This window comes from Amblyomma mixtum, chromosome 10, assembly GCF_055824585.1.
Source record: "Amblyomma mixtum isolate Tamu chromosome 10, ASM5582458v1, whole genome shotgun sequence".
Lineage (NCBI taxonomy): Eukaryota > Metazoa > Arthropoda > Arachnida > Ixodida > Ixodidae > Amblyomma > Amblyomma mixtum.
This window is the reverse complement of record NC_143021.1, coordinates 149,332,794-149,346,169: the sequence shown is the minus strand read 5'-3', so window position 1 is coordinate 149,346,169 and position 13,376 is coordinate 149,332,794. Positions and strand designations below refer to the sequence as shown.

The 13,376-nt window shown below is 47.7% G+C and overlaps 1 protein-coding gene across 1 annotated transcript in view; it reads right to left on the bottom strand.

The window, feature by feature from the left end:
• LOC149327331 (endothelin-converting enzyme homolog) overlaps window positions 1-2,220 on the bottom strand; it is a 28,969-nt gene extending 26,749 nt beyond the window's left edge. The window contains exon 1 of the mRNA XM_089564844.1: window positions 1,910-2,220. Coding sequence (XP_089420970.1) covers window positions 1,910-2,220 — 311 coding nt within the window. The remainder of the gene's footprint in view (window positions 1-1,909) is intronic.
• Window positions 2,221-13,376: the final 11,156 nt, after the last annotated feature.

Below are 13,376 nucleotides of genomic sequence, written 5' to 3'. Positions count from 1 at the left end.
GAGTAAAGGAATGGTTGGAGACCCCTCAGAACAACGTCACGAGGTAAGGGAGATATGGGGCGGCGATTGGACAGGTCGAGAGGTTTGCTGGGCTTCAGTATGAAAGTCACGCGATCGTGGCGCCACTCCGAAGCGAAAGTGCCCGCTGACCAGTATGTATTAAAGAAGTCCGTAAGGGGGTATCGATGTTGCGGAGCATGGTATAGGTGACCCGATCTGCCCCGTGCGTGGATTTAGGCTCAAGATATTGCAGCACTGGAGAAATACTCTCGACTGTGGAAGGCGTGTCCATGTGAGGATTTGGCTGGCCTGTGTATGGGGGCAAAGTTGGAGCAAGCCGGGCGGTATGGGGAGCTATTTTGTGGAGAAGTTGGACAAGGAGGGCAGCATCAGAACCCGCGAACGTCTGGAAAAAGCGACGGAGAGATTGTGAGGTGTATCTGCAGGATTTTGCGGGATCTAAGAGATGGCGATGAGGTGCCAGTTGTGCGCGGTGCCCAGGCAAGCGTTCAGTGAGCCTCAGATGCCGTGCCATTGTTGCTGCGCCAAAAGGGACGCATGGCGTTCTGCCTGCTCTGTAAGGCTGGCGATACGTTGCTTAAGACGTCGGTTATGGCTTTGGTGGCGCCAGCAGCGCCCAGGGCCCCTGCGGGCCTCCCCCAGATGGACAAGGCAAGGATCGGCGTCAGGGTGTTGGGCTGTGAGCTGAAGGGTCTTAGCGTCGCGATCGACGTCGGAATGGAGGGCGCGGACCCAGAGTGCGATATCAGCAATGGTGTCTGTGAGGAAGGGGGATTCCTCCCAAGCTGTGCGAAAGGCGGGCCAATCACGACATCGATGAGGGCCACTTGCGAGTGAATCTGCAGCGAGCACTGCATATCTCGACGCCAGGGTATCTGTGCAAATCTTGATTCCACCGAGGTTAAATGCAAATGTTACGCTGCCCTTTCTAATTGAGTTTTAGTTTCCGGATTACCCTGGTAGCCTTTGTATGAAGCGCACTCTTTTGGCTGCAGAACGGTCAGCCAAAACTTGTGTAAGATCAATGAAAAACCTTTACACCTAAGCTTACCGGCTTAGCGCAATAATCACCGTAAAGTGATATAGCTTTGGTTTAGCGATTTAGCACCTTATTTGGCCGTGAAATCTACTTTGTCAGCCGTAAGAGAAAGCCTGAATTTCTGAAATAGGCTGATACAAAATGAATTTCGTTTATCTGAAGGCGTTTCTACGCTGCAACGATAGAATAAAAATATGTTAGCCGAGTATCGATACTAACTGGCGTTGGTATCGACATCGACGGCCCACTCTCAAAGGATGCTCTTCAATAATCGAAATATGCCGTATAAGCTGCTGAAGGAATTTAGTTCTAAGAACCATGAGAAAGGACGCATCAGACGCCAGTGTAAGCCTGTGGTCTAATAGTGGGAAAGCACTATTCCAGACGTATCACGCAAGGATGTTGTCTTGTGTGCCTTGTATTGATGGCGATTAATTGCTCCGGAAGAGCAACACAGGTCGCAAAATCCCTGCTGCATGGTGGCTGTGATAGAAACAGCCACCTGCCAGTGCAGTGGAGCATACGTTGATCGCTGCGCCACTGTGCTGGTAGCGGTGTGAGGTCTCACCGCGGTCTGTGAATAAGTAGAGGATTAACAAATCTGGACGTATAGATATTCGAAAACTAAAGACCTTAAGGCGGAGTTTAAGTGTACAGTGCTTTAGGACGCATACTTGGTTGAACTACGTTCAACCCGAACCACTTTTTCCTACTTTGTGCAGATTAAGGCAATTTCACTTGGGGTATGACCTTTCTTAAATCCGCTCACTGACCCCAGGAGGCTCATTATAAGGCTTTCAATGCAGAGTGCTGTAACTCCAGTAATTATTGACAAAAGACAGCGCTCACTGGTAGAAGTCGTCGCACGGGTGCACGCTCGGGTCCCGGGAGCGCTCCAGGTCTTCGTCCAGAGAGACGTAGCGCTTCTTCAAGACCGCCACTCGCTCCAGCAACATCACCGGCGGCAGGAGGAGCGTCGCCGACGTCACCAGGACGCCGGCCATCACGAACGAAGAGTAGCGCACGCAGGAGGCGGGATGGGACCTGTCCACGGGAGGCGCAGGAGGACTGCTCTTGACCGCCGACTCTTGCTGGACAGGATGACCATGCCGAGGCGGGGGCGGCCAAGGCACGTCCACGGGGCCTTCAGCTAGACGCATGGAAGGTCCTTGATGCAAGTTCGAGGCGGTAATCCTGGGGTGACTGTGTGCCACGCTTCTTGGTTGCACTGTTGCGTTAGGCTTATGGGACGCGAGATGATCGGTGCCTAGCCGGCTCCAACGCAAGCCTTCTTCTTCTTGTGCTCGCGCGCTCTTGCGAAGCGAGGCACGTTATCAAGGCTGGGTTAGACATCCAAGCTGGGCGACAGATGCCGCTCCTAAAGGGTTCATGCCCAGTGAAACAACGAAAAACAAGGAAGAAAGAAATAGAGAAAGGAAGTTAAAGTAGGAACTTTACTGCGGAGCTCACTGTTTCATACGCCACCCAAAATAAAAAAAAATAAACTTGTTTGGTACATAGAAACTGAGAAGGTAAATTCGAGAACCAGAACCAGTTTTTAATGCGCCCGGCTCAACGAAAATAATACGACTCCTACCTAGTATGGCTCGTGTCAAATGTCAGAAAGGATATGGGACCTCGACAGTTTTATTCTTGTCGAGGCAGAGCGAGAGAAAGAACCTAATTCAAGTATCTTTTGTTTTAATTTTCCAAGCTAGGTGCCTTCTTGGACCTGTACGGCACTGCAACGTGACTGTAGATTAACGCTGTATGAAAGAAAATGAGTATTCGAGTTGATCTGCTCCCAATCAAGTGATCGCGGCCTATATTGTTTCAGGTCGCGTGGTGAGCAATGGATGCGGTATTTGCTGCAGCAAATGATTGCACTGCATATAGGTTGGTGCCAGGGATAGGTTTCCCCGTCGCAAGACCTACCTTAACAAGCACAGACGTGCGGAGACTGAACTGCGTGACTTCGCTTTCGAATACCTCCTTTCAACGTGTTGTTATCAATTAGGAACCTTGGATGACACGATTCTGAAACTAATCAATGCATGCTAATAATCAGCATCATGGAACAGATTGTGCATACTACCGGTGAAATGCCTGTACTCACGGTCCCACGTTTTCTCTAGTTCCCTTCGCGGTCGGCCTCCCAGCAAACCACCGAGCCTTGTCTACACATGACGTCTTGTCGTTTCTGACCGGGCTTTTCTTACCTTCTCATCAACAGCCTTACTGTAATCGATCACTGATTTTCTGTTCACTACATTACATTTATTTCGGAGTCCACTTTCGTTTGTTTTTTCCCTTTGAAAAGAGTATTCACGATCAGTGTGATTGACGTCGCAGAGTACTCGTTAGTATAAGTGCTTCCTTGAATGGAGAAGCCGCTGCTGTCGACACGTTCGGACCGTGCAAGCCGGGAGCGTGATGCTGTCGGTCAATGACCGTGCGACAAACCCGTCAGCCGACACCCGTCGCCTCGAAACCTTTCTCCCTCTTCTCTCTCCTAATTTTGCTCTACCTCTACATCTAACCGAGGATGGGGTGATTAACTCCATCTACTTTGCCGCCCGCCACACGTCACCTCCCACCCTGTCTCAGTATTCTTAGATATTTCCATTCGATATTTCGACCGGAGAGGTGGGGTCTGGTTTCATAGAGAAGCGAAGTGCTTTTACATTGAGGGACATCGGTAAGATGTTAATAAGGCGAGAGTAAATGCCTTTTTGAGAGTTGAATGCCTGTGAAATGCACTTCAACTCATTATTCCTACACATATCCAGTCCATACAATAGCCAACATCATTAGAACGCTAAAGAGGGAGGCAATACTGCACACCAATCGGACATCCCGCCAGTAACGAAAGAGGAAGTAAAGAAAGCCTTAAGAGCAAGAGAGAGGGGAAAGCAGCCTGTGAGGATCAGGTGAGTGCAGATCTCTTGAAGGACGGAAAGGAGATTGCGCTATAAAAGCAAGGCCCCTTATGCGCGCAATACCTTATGGCCTCGAGCGTACCGGGTGTTTGGAAGAATGCTAGCATTATCTTAATTAATAAGAACAGAGATCTCAAGCGTGGCCCGCATGCAGCGTTTTTCCGGGCGATTCGTCGGCGTCGACGGCACCGGGGCGTTTTTTGCCGCCTGTGAGGACGTTTTTGCCAAATCGTCGGGTTCTGTGGAAACAGAAAGAAACGTCGACGCCGCGCCGACGCCGGGAGAGGGCAGAGACAGAGGGCCAATGAGAGCCGGAGCGGGCGTCACGTGACTCTGGACGGAGCCACGCAGGCCGAGAGAGACGCGCTCGCGAGCTCTCTCTGGCACGGTAGCTCGACCACCAAAACTTCGTCGTGCTTCCCGGAAAGACGGGTGTTTGGCGCTCCGAGGGTACCGAGTTCTAGTTCACAATAGTACCGAGGCTTGTGCTTCGGGTTTCTCGGCTGAAACGGCCGAGCAGAGTGTTGTCTTTCGGAGGAATCCCTTTTAGCTGGCCGCGCCGTCCCTATCAGGGGCACGCGTAAACGGTAGCGCCATCTAGTGACAAGACGCCAAAGCACATCAACGCTGTTTTGAAGAAATTTTTCTTCCGTAATTACTGATAACTACGATGGGTGCATTGCGAGCCTTTTTTCGTTCCAAGCAGAAAAACTGCAAATAGATGAAAATGTAGCAAGTGAGTAAAAGCTAGACAACTGCTTCACCAGGTGTCGTTCTTGCGAGGTAAACACACTGTATTTAGTTAGGCCTAAGAGCTTGAAAATCGCCAAAATATCTGAAAAACAGGGGCTAGTTATCGCTTATACCTCTAGGCATGGGCGAGCTGCACGAAGTAAAAGCGAACCACTACCATTTGAGCGAGCTATCGCATCGAAGAATACAGCGGTGACGTATTTATTCCGAAGTGGGCGAGCAGGGCGCCGCCATCTTGTCAACGTATCCCGTAACCATGAAGGTTATGGTTTTTTTCCTCCATGCCCGTAACGCGCCCGTAGCGCGCGCCGCTCGGCTGCTGACCATGCGGGAGTGAATTCGGCGACGCCGGCGCGGGCGTTCGGCGCGTGACGCGATTTCGCGGGTAAAAAACGCTCCACGCGGGCCAGGCTTCAGGGACTTGAAAAATTACAGACCAATCAGCTTACTGTCCATTAGCTGCTAAATATTTGATAAGGTAATCGCTAACAGTGCCAGGACAACCTCAGCCTCCAATGTTGGGCAAATGTTTAGGGGAATGAGTGCGTAATAAGGGAGTAATTACTCATTGACATCCACTCAAGCGCAGCCATACGCTACAGAGGAAAGGCTTCCACAGAAACTTTACAGTTGAAAAATTCACGGACGGGAATTCAAAGCCGGTGCTTAGGTTTGGAGAGACTGTACCTCCCTGCTTTACACGATTCATTCTTGTAATTCTGCTGCTGACTTTATCGAGGACTATGTTAGAGTTGCAGTCGTTAATTATATCTTCCAGTATGTTCACATAACACTCCTGTATACACCAGTTCCACAAAAATACATCTCAGGACCGGGACGAGTTTTTCTTTAACTATGAAGCTTCTGTGAAAGCATTCAATCAAGCAAACATTCAGACAGGCTTTTGTAATGTATAGTGGAAAATAGATCATATTCACACTTTCAGTCAGGTGATAGAAAAATGCGCTCAATACAACCAACTTCTATATATAGCCTTCACTGATTGCGATAAAGCGTGTGACTCAGTGGAAACCTGGACAGTCACTTAGGCGTTGCGAAATTTGCGTGTAAAACAGTCATGTCTGAAAATTCCAATAACGAAGGATGTAAGGCAGGGATACATATTCTCGCCAAAGCTATTCATTGCCTGTTTTCAGGAGATGTTCCGAGGGCTCGACGAGCGAACAGTTGAGACGAGAGTTAAGGAAGAATACCTAAGTAATCTGCGATTAACTGATGACATTGCCTTGCTAAGTCACTAAGGACATGAACTGGAAAGGATGTTCAATGAGCTAGACAAAGAGAGCAGAACGGTGGGCCCAAAAATTAACATGCACAAAACCAAAGTATTGCTGAACAGTCTAGCAAGGGAACCGCAGTTGGCATTTGGCAGCTAGGTGCTGGAAGTAGTACTTAGGGCAGGTAGTGACCACTGATCAGGATCGTCATCATCATTATCAGCCTGACTACGCCCACTGCAGGGAAAAAACCTCTTCCATGTCTCTCCGATCAAAACTGTTCTTCGCCAGTTGCGGCCACCGTATCCCCGCAAACTTCTTAATCTCATCCGCCCACCTAACTTTCTGCCGCCCCCTGCTATAACGCTTGCCTTCTCTTGGAATGCACTCCGTTACCCGTAAGGACCAGCGGTTATCTTGCCCTCGCATTACATGCCCTGCCCAATCCCACTTCTTCATCTTGATTTCGACTAGGATGTCATTAACCCGCGTTTGTTCCCTCACCCACTCCGCCCGCTTCCGGTCTCTTAACGTTACACCTATCATTTTTTTTCCATAGCACGCTTCGTTGTTCTTAAGCTGAACCCTCTTCGTTAGTCTCCATGCTTTTGCCCCATAGGTGTATACTGGTAAGATACAGCTGTTGTATGGTTTTCTCTTGAGGGAATTGGCTGAAGGGAAAACATTTTGTACTCAGCAAATTTGGCATTTTAATTAATATCCCTGCAGATAATCCCAGGGACGATGACGTAGGCTCCGATACCTTTTCTCGCACCGACGGCACCGATGTCGACGGCTGGTTCAGCCTTTATGAGCGAGTAAGCACCTATAACCCCTGGGATCCTACATGAATGCTCGCAAATGTCATTTTCTGTCTGAATGGCGGTGTGAGACCAAAAAACAACTCACAAGCTGGGACATATGCAAAGTGAAATTACGAACGCTGTTTGGAAGTCCTGACGATGGAGAGCTCAGTGCGGAAAAAAGAGCTTGCTTCTCGTGCTCAGTTGTCGACGGAAATTTATACTGCCTATAGGCAGAAAATATTCGCTTTTTCCCATAAAGTCGATGACACCATGAGCGACTCCGAGAAAGTGCGCCACGTGCTGAAAGACATCGCTGACGACGCTGACGACGAAACATTGCACTACTTTTGACACCATCATAAAGGAGTGCCGTCGACTTGAGCAAGTGAAAAACCGTCGCATTCCTCAACAGTTTTCGCGACTTCTGAACACAGCCGCCACATATTCTTGTGAGGAGCAGTGACTTGTATCCCAAATGCCCTCTTACTCTTCTCCCATCACCGACACAGTCGCAAGAATCATTTGACATGAACTCAAGGCTCTAGTACCTGTGGTAATGTCATCGACTACCCCAGATAACACCTTGCCCACCGTCTCGGTTATTCGGGCCGTCTATTTGAACTCGCCAATCTGAACTTTTCTTCGACAGTGAGCGTCATCAAAAACTCGGTTACACAGCACACGGCAGCCCTTTCCGTCCGACATGTTATTCGCCACGGCGTTACCACATTCCAAATGAGTGTCGCGCGGCAGACAACCGCCCATTCTAGAGAGAGAGAGAGAGAGAGAGACTCACCATTCTGCTTCCAATGCTCTCGCATCGTCCACATTGCTTGCTACTGCCGCAGCCCATGGGCTTCATTCCCTCCTACCCCCCACGCCGCCTTTTCTCCTACCTACGTCCAAACTCTTGTCGCCGCTTCTCGCCTCGAAACGCATCCAAGAGGTCTGTTGCCGCCGTTCAACCTCCACGACGATCCTACCGCTCGCCTTCGCCGCTAGCCCGCCGCTCTCGCTCACCGCAGTCGTCTCGTCTTTTGACTGCTGCTTCGTACCGCCCCTCCCATTGAGAAAACTGAATGATGCATCTCCCGGTGGTGACTATCCATCAACAGCTCGGACCACAAACCCTCTGCTCACCACCCGACCAAGCATCCTGGACGTCACAGTCGACGGTGTTCCTGTGCGCGCCCTCATTGACATCGGTGCCCATATATCCGTGATCAGTGCTGACCTCCGCCGTCGCCTTCGCAAGGTCCACACGATAGCAACGTGCCGTGTGCGCGTCGGGGATGGTGCCACGCCTGCTGTCGACGGACTGCTGTCGAGTATACCGGTTCAGTTCACTGTTTTGACCACATGCACCCATGACCGCATCCTTGGTTCGGACTTTTTGTCGGACATATCCGCTCAACCTTTCTCTCAACCTCGAGCTTCTCCAACTAGATCTGGAGCCCATCGACTCATCGCTGCTCTTGCTCTGCCTCGACTATGCACACTTGCCCTCCCAAGCCTCATCCTTTGTTTTACTGGCACCACTCCTCCCGGTTCCCGCTGGCTACTACCTCGTTGTGTCCATCCTTGACCTCGTACTGACACGCAACGTTGCCCTGCCCCATACCGTCGCTACCATCAAAGCCAATGCCATCTCTACCTTTCTGGAACTTCGGCTTCTCCTCGGAAGTGTTTCCGGCCGAAATCTGCGTCAGTAAACGATGTCTCCCCTCGCTTCGTGCCATGGGGCTAAATTGTACGCGACTTCTGTTCACGACACAGCCGGCTCGCTCCATTCCTCCCCTCTGTCGTCGGACGCATTCACGCCCATAATGCCCACCGACCTTAGTCCCGATCAAACTTCCCAGCTTCGTGACGTTCTACAGTCCTTTTACGACATTTCTGACCTTACTTGGCAGCAGCGGCAGCAGCGGCAGCAAGCCGTGAACACCATTTGAAAAACTGCTCTTTTGCAGTGCCGTCTACTTCGAGGCCCCACCGAACGTGCATTCGAAGCGCTGCGTCGACTTCTGGCTCTACATTTCACGGATCCGCCCCAGTGACGAGGGATTTCCTGGCAAGAAGTCATCTGCACATGCGCACCCAGCCAGCTCGACCCAACAAAAAGCGGAGCATCTTCGGCCGCCCGTCACTTGGCAGCAGCGGCAGCAAGCCGTGAACACCATTTGAAAAACTGCTCTTTTGCAGTGCCGTCTACTTCGAGGCCCCACCGAACGTGCATTCGAAGCGCTGCGTCGACTTCTGGCTCTACATTTCACGGATCCGCCCCAGTGACGAGGGATTTCCTGGCAAGAAGTCATCTGCACATGCGCACCCAGCCAGCTCGACCCAACAAAAAGCGGAGCATCTTCGGCCGCCCGTCACTTAGCAGCAGCGGCAGCAAGCCGTGAACACCATTTGAAAAACTGCTCTTTTGCAGGTTAGTAAGCGTATGTTTCCATAATATCTATTTTAATAGTATTTCTGCTGCTGCTGCTGCTGCTGCCATTTGCTGCCATTTGTTGACATTTGCTATGCTTTTTGCATTACTGAGATTCCTTTTGCGAGTACTTCTGTACACTTCAAGCAATGTCTGATTCCTGTAGCACGTGTGATGTGATCATCTCTGAGGATGAGCCATTTGTGGAATGTTCCAAATGCGAGAGCAACTATCACTTTGGAAAATGTGCTGGTCTTACTGAAAAGACCTTCAAATCGAAGTATGAGGCCACAAAGAAAGCGTGGCAGTGCCCATCATGCAGAAGTGCAGGAAGTAGCAATACATGTAGTAAAGAGAGTAGTGGCTCTGAAACAGATATCAAACTTGCGCTCTTCTCAATTAACCAAAAGTTAGAGCGGCTGATGCCCCTGGCAGAAAAAATTGAAAGCATGGAGGAGTCTCTTAGCTTCATATCTTCGAAGTTTGATGAATTTGAGCAAAAGGTCGGCCATCAAGAGGCTGATATCATGGACCTAAAGAAGAGGATATCGGAGCTTGAGAAAAAGGATGACTCAAATCAGGCAGCACAAGCTCAGTTTGAAAAGGAGATACACGATCTTGAATTCCGAAGCAGGCAGCTGAACTTGGAACTGCATGGCATACAAGAAGTGCAGGATGAGGATCTAACAGTCATATTGAATAACGTGGCTGATAAACTTCGAGTGCCTCGCTTGATGGAATCGGAGATAGCAACTGTTCATCGACTTCCCGCTAAACGTGATAAGACGCCAGGCATCATTGTGCGTTTTGCGAAGCAAGCTACAAGAGAAAACTGGTTGAAGAATAAGAAGAACTTAAAAGATAGCGACCCGCCCATTTTCATGCAAGAAAATTTAACACGCCGAAATAGAGAACTGCTTCAGGCAACTAAAGTCTGTGCCAAAGAAAAAGGCTATAAGTTCACTTGGTATGTCAATGGAAAGGTTTTCGTTAGGCGAAGTGAGGGAATGAGTGCCATTCATGTGAAGGGAAAGAGCGATTTGGATCGGCTATAGCACTCAGCATGGTATCTTTCGAGTTTCTTCTTGAAACATAATCGAAATGCAGCAGATGTATTATCTGCCGAGTGACTTGAACCGCACTGCTTCGTGTGTTGCGCTGACAACGCTTAACGCTATTCACCTGAACGCACGCTCTGTAAAAAACAAGATATTGTGTTTAGAAGAGTTCTTTGGCGAATTTTCATTTCCTTTTTCTTTGATCATGCTCAGTGAGACTTGGAGCACAGATGATTCCGACGTTTTCAGGATGACCAATTACAAAACTTATTACTTGAACCGCTCCGGCCTCCGGGGGGGTGGAGTGGCTTTACTGGTGTCAGATGACATTGAATGCGACAAGTTGGACTCGTACAGTCTTATTACTGAAGATTTTGAAGTGCTATCAGCCTGTACTGGCAGGTTCGTGTTTTCGGTTTGCTATCGTCCACCGAAGGGAAATATGGTTAGGTTTTTGGAATTTTACGACTGTTTTCTTTCATTTATAACAGATAACAAATACACTCTAATAGCTGGAGGTGATTTTAATATCGATATGTTGAAGGATAACTCCTCTACTAGAGACTTTAACGCAGTCTTGGCCTCGAACGGATTTATTAATCTTATTAACGACCCAACAAGGGTAACACAAGAAAGTGAGTCACTTCTTGATCTGCTGATTACGAACACTTCCCAACCGATAGTTGAGTCGGGCGTAATATCATGTGCGATCAGTGACCACCTTCCAGTGTTTGCATGCATAAATAAGACTAGACTGGTAAAGTACCGACAGGAGAAAGCGAAGTACCAAAGTATAACCAATGCTACCCTCAATTCATTTCACAGTTCACTAGAACAAGTTGAGTGGGATAGTATTGACGTTACCAGTGACGCAAATGAGGCTTACGATGAGTTCCTCCGAGTATTTAAACAGCTCTACCATTCCTCTTTCCCGCTAAAAGTGCGTGCAATAAAGCGTAAAACTCGCAAACCTTGGATATCTTCTGAGTTGCGCCAAGAAATTAAAACGAAAGACAAACTGTACAAAATCTTTTTAAACACACGTTCAACAGATGACCTAAGCATTTTTAAGAAATACAGAAATAGATTAACAAAAAAGCTACGTCTCGCTCGTGCGGAATACTTCGCGACATTTCTTGAAATTAAAAATGGTCGCCACGATCTGTTGTGGTCAAGGTTGAATTTCTTACTGAGGCGTGAGCAACCACAGGCTGCCCCGCGGGCTTTAAAGCTTGATAACAAAGATGTATCCGGCAGAGAGTTGGCAGATGCCTTCAACAACTTTTTTACCACTCCTGCCCATAACACCCCGTCAAGTGATTTCAACACCTATTTTAGCTCTTACAATAGGGACACAATATTTCTGAACCCAGTTACGACAGAGGAGGTTATATCAGTCGTACAAAGCCTAAATAACAGCCATAGCTGTGACATTGACGGCATTCAAGTGAGGCCTGTCAAGCATGTTATAAGAGTTATTGCCCCTGTTCTTGCAGATATATTTAACTTATGCTTTACTACGGGCACATTTCCTAAAAAAATGCAAATAGCCAAAGTAACGGTTTTGTATAAGAAAGGAGACCGCAATGATTTAGGAAATTATAGACCAGTATCGATACTCCCAATATTCTCGAAAGCTTTTGAAAAAGTTCTCTATACACGGTTGTCTGATTTTATTGATAAACATGACCTTTTGTCACCTAATCAATTTGGGTTTTGTAAAAATAAATCTGCCGAGTTAGCACTACTCGAACAAAAGGAATATATACTAACACAGTTTGAAAATAAGGCCTTTGTTATTGGTGTCTTCGTGGACTTCTCGAAGGCATTCGATTTAGTAAACCACAGTGTACTCCTGAAAAACTTGGAGCGTTGTGGTATTCGTGGACTGGCTCAAATGATCCTGAAATCATATCTTTCGCATAGAAAACAGGCTGTAAGCATAGACAATGTGACATCTGAACTAAAACTTGTTACTTCTGGCGTTCCCCAGGGTAGTATATTGGGACCATTACTTTTTAATATGTACCTAAATGATATCTCCAACATTAACTCCGCCGCAAAATTTATTATCTACGCTGACGACACTAGCATCTTTTTTACTGGAAATGATCTTGATCTCCTTGTTCGGGAATGCAATGACACCTTGAGTGAATTACAAAAGTGGTCCGAATCCAGATACATGCGTATAAATGAGAAGAAAACAAAAGCTGTCATATTTCGTCCTAAAAACAAAGTACTTCCTTCCCCCATCGAGATTAAACTAAACTCACGACGTATAGACATAGTTGAACAATTTAAATGCCTTGGAGTAGTTTTTTCTTCCAGCATGTCTTGGGAACACCACACGGACCATATTGTCACGAAACTGGCTCAAATAACCGGAGTCATAAGTCGGCTCAGATACGTCATTCCAAGAACAGTAAAGTTACTCCTCTACAATTCACTTTTCTACTCCTATTTAAACTACTGCCATCTAGTGTGGGGCACAGCTACGGTTAGCTGTCTTCAGCGTATCTACATTTTTCAGAAAAAGTTCCTTCGTCATGTTTACAATGTCCCCTGGGACTCGCCAAGCAAAGATCTCTTTCTACAAAGTGGTGTGCTAAAAATACACAACTTGTATAAATATCGCTTGAGTGTCCGGTTTAAACTCGAAACACGTAGAAACGTAAAACACATACGTAAACTAGCTGAACTGCATACCCGAGATGCAAGCTACACAACAAGGCATGCGGAGACGTGGATAGTCCCGACCCCACGGTTAAACTCGGGTAGAGAACGCCTGCAGTTCACTCTTCCGTCCCTGCTAAACGCGTATATATATAATAATTTTGACCTTTTCAGTTCGTCAAACAGGTCTTTGCGTGCTTTGTATGCTAGCATGTAGGATTTTTGTTTTGTGTTTTTTTTTCTCTCCTTTGCTTTCATTACCTGTGTCTACCCAATGTGAATATTGTGTCAATATTGTATAATGTTCTTTCGTTTTCTCTTGTATTGTATACTTGTTATCACCTTCTGTATTAAAAGTCTTGCTGTCAAGCTGCTGCCAAGCGAAAGGGGGCTGCGGCTTAGTCAAGCTGTTTCT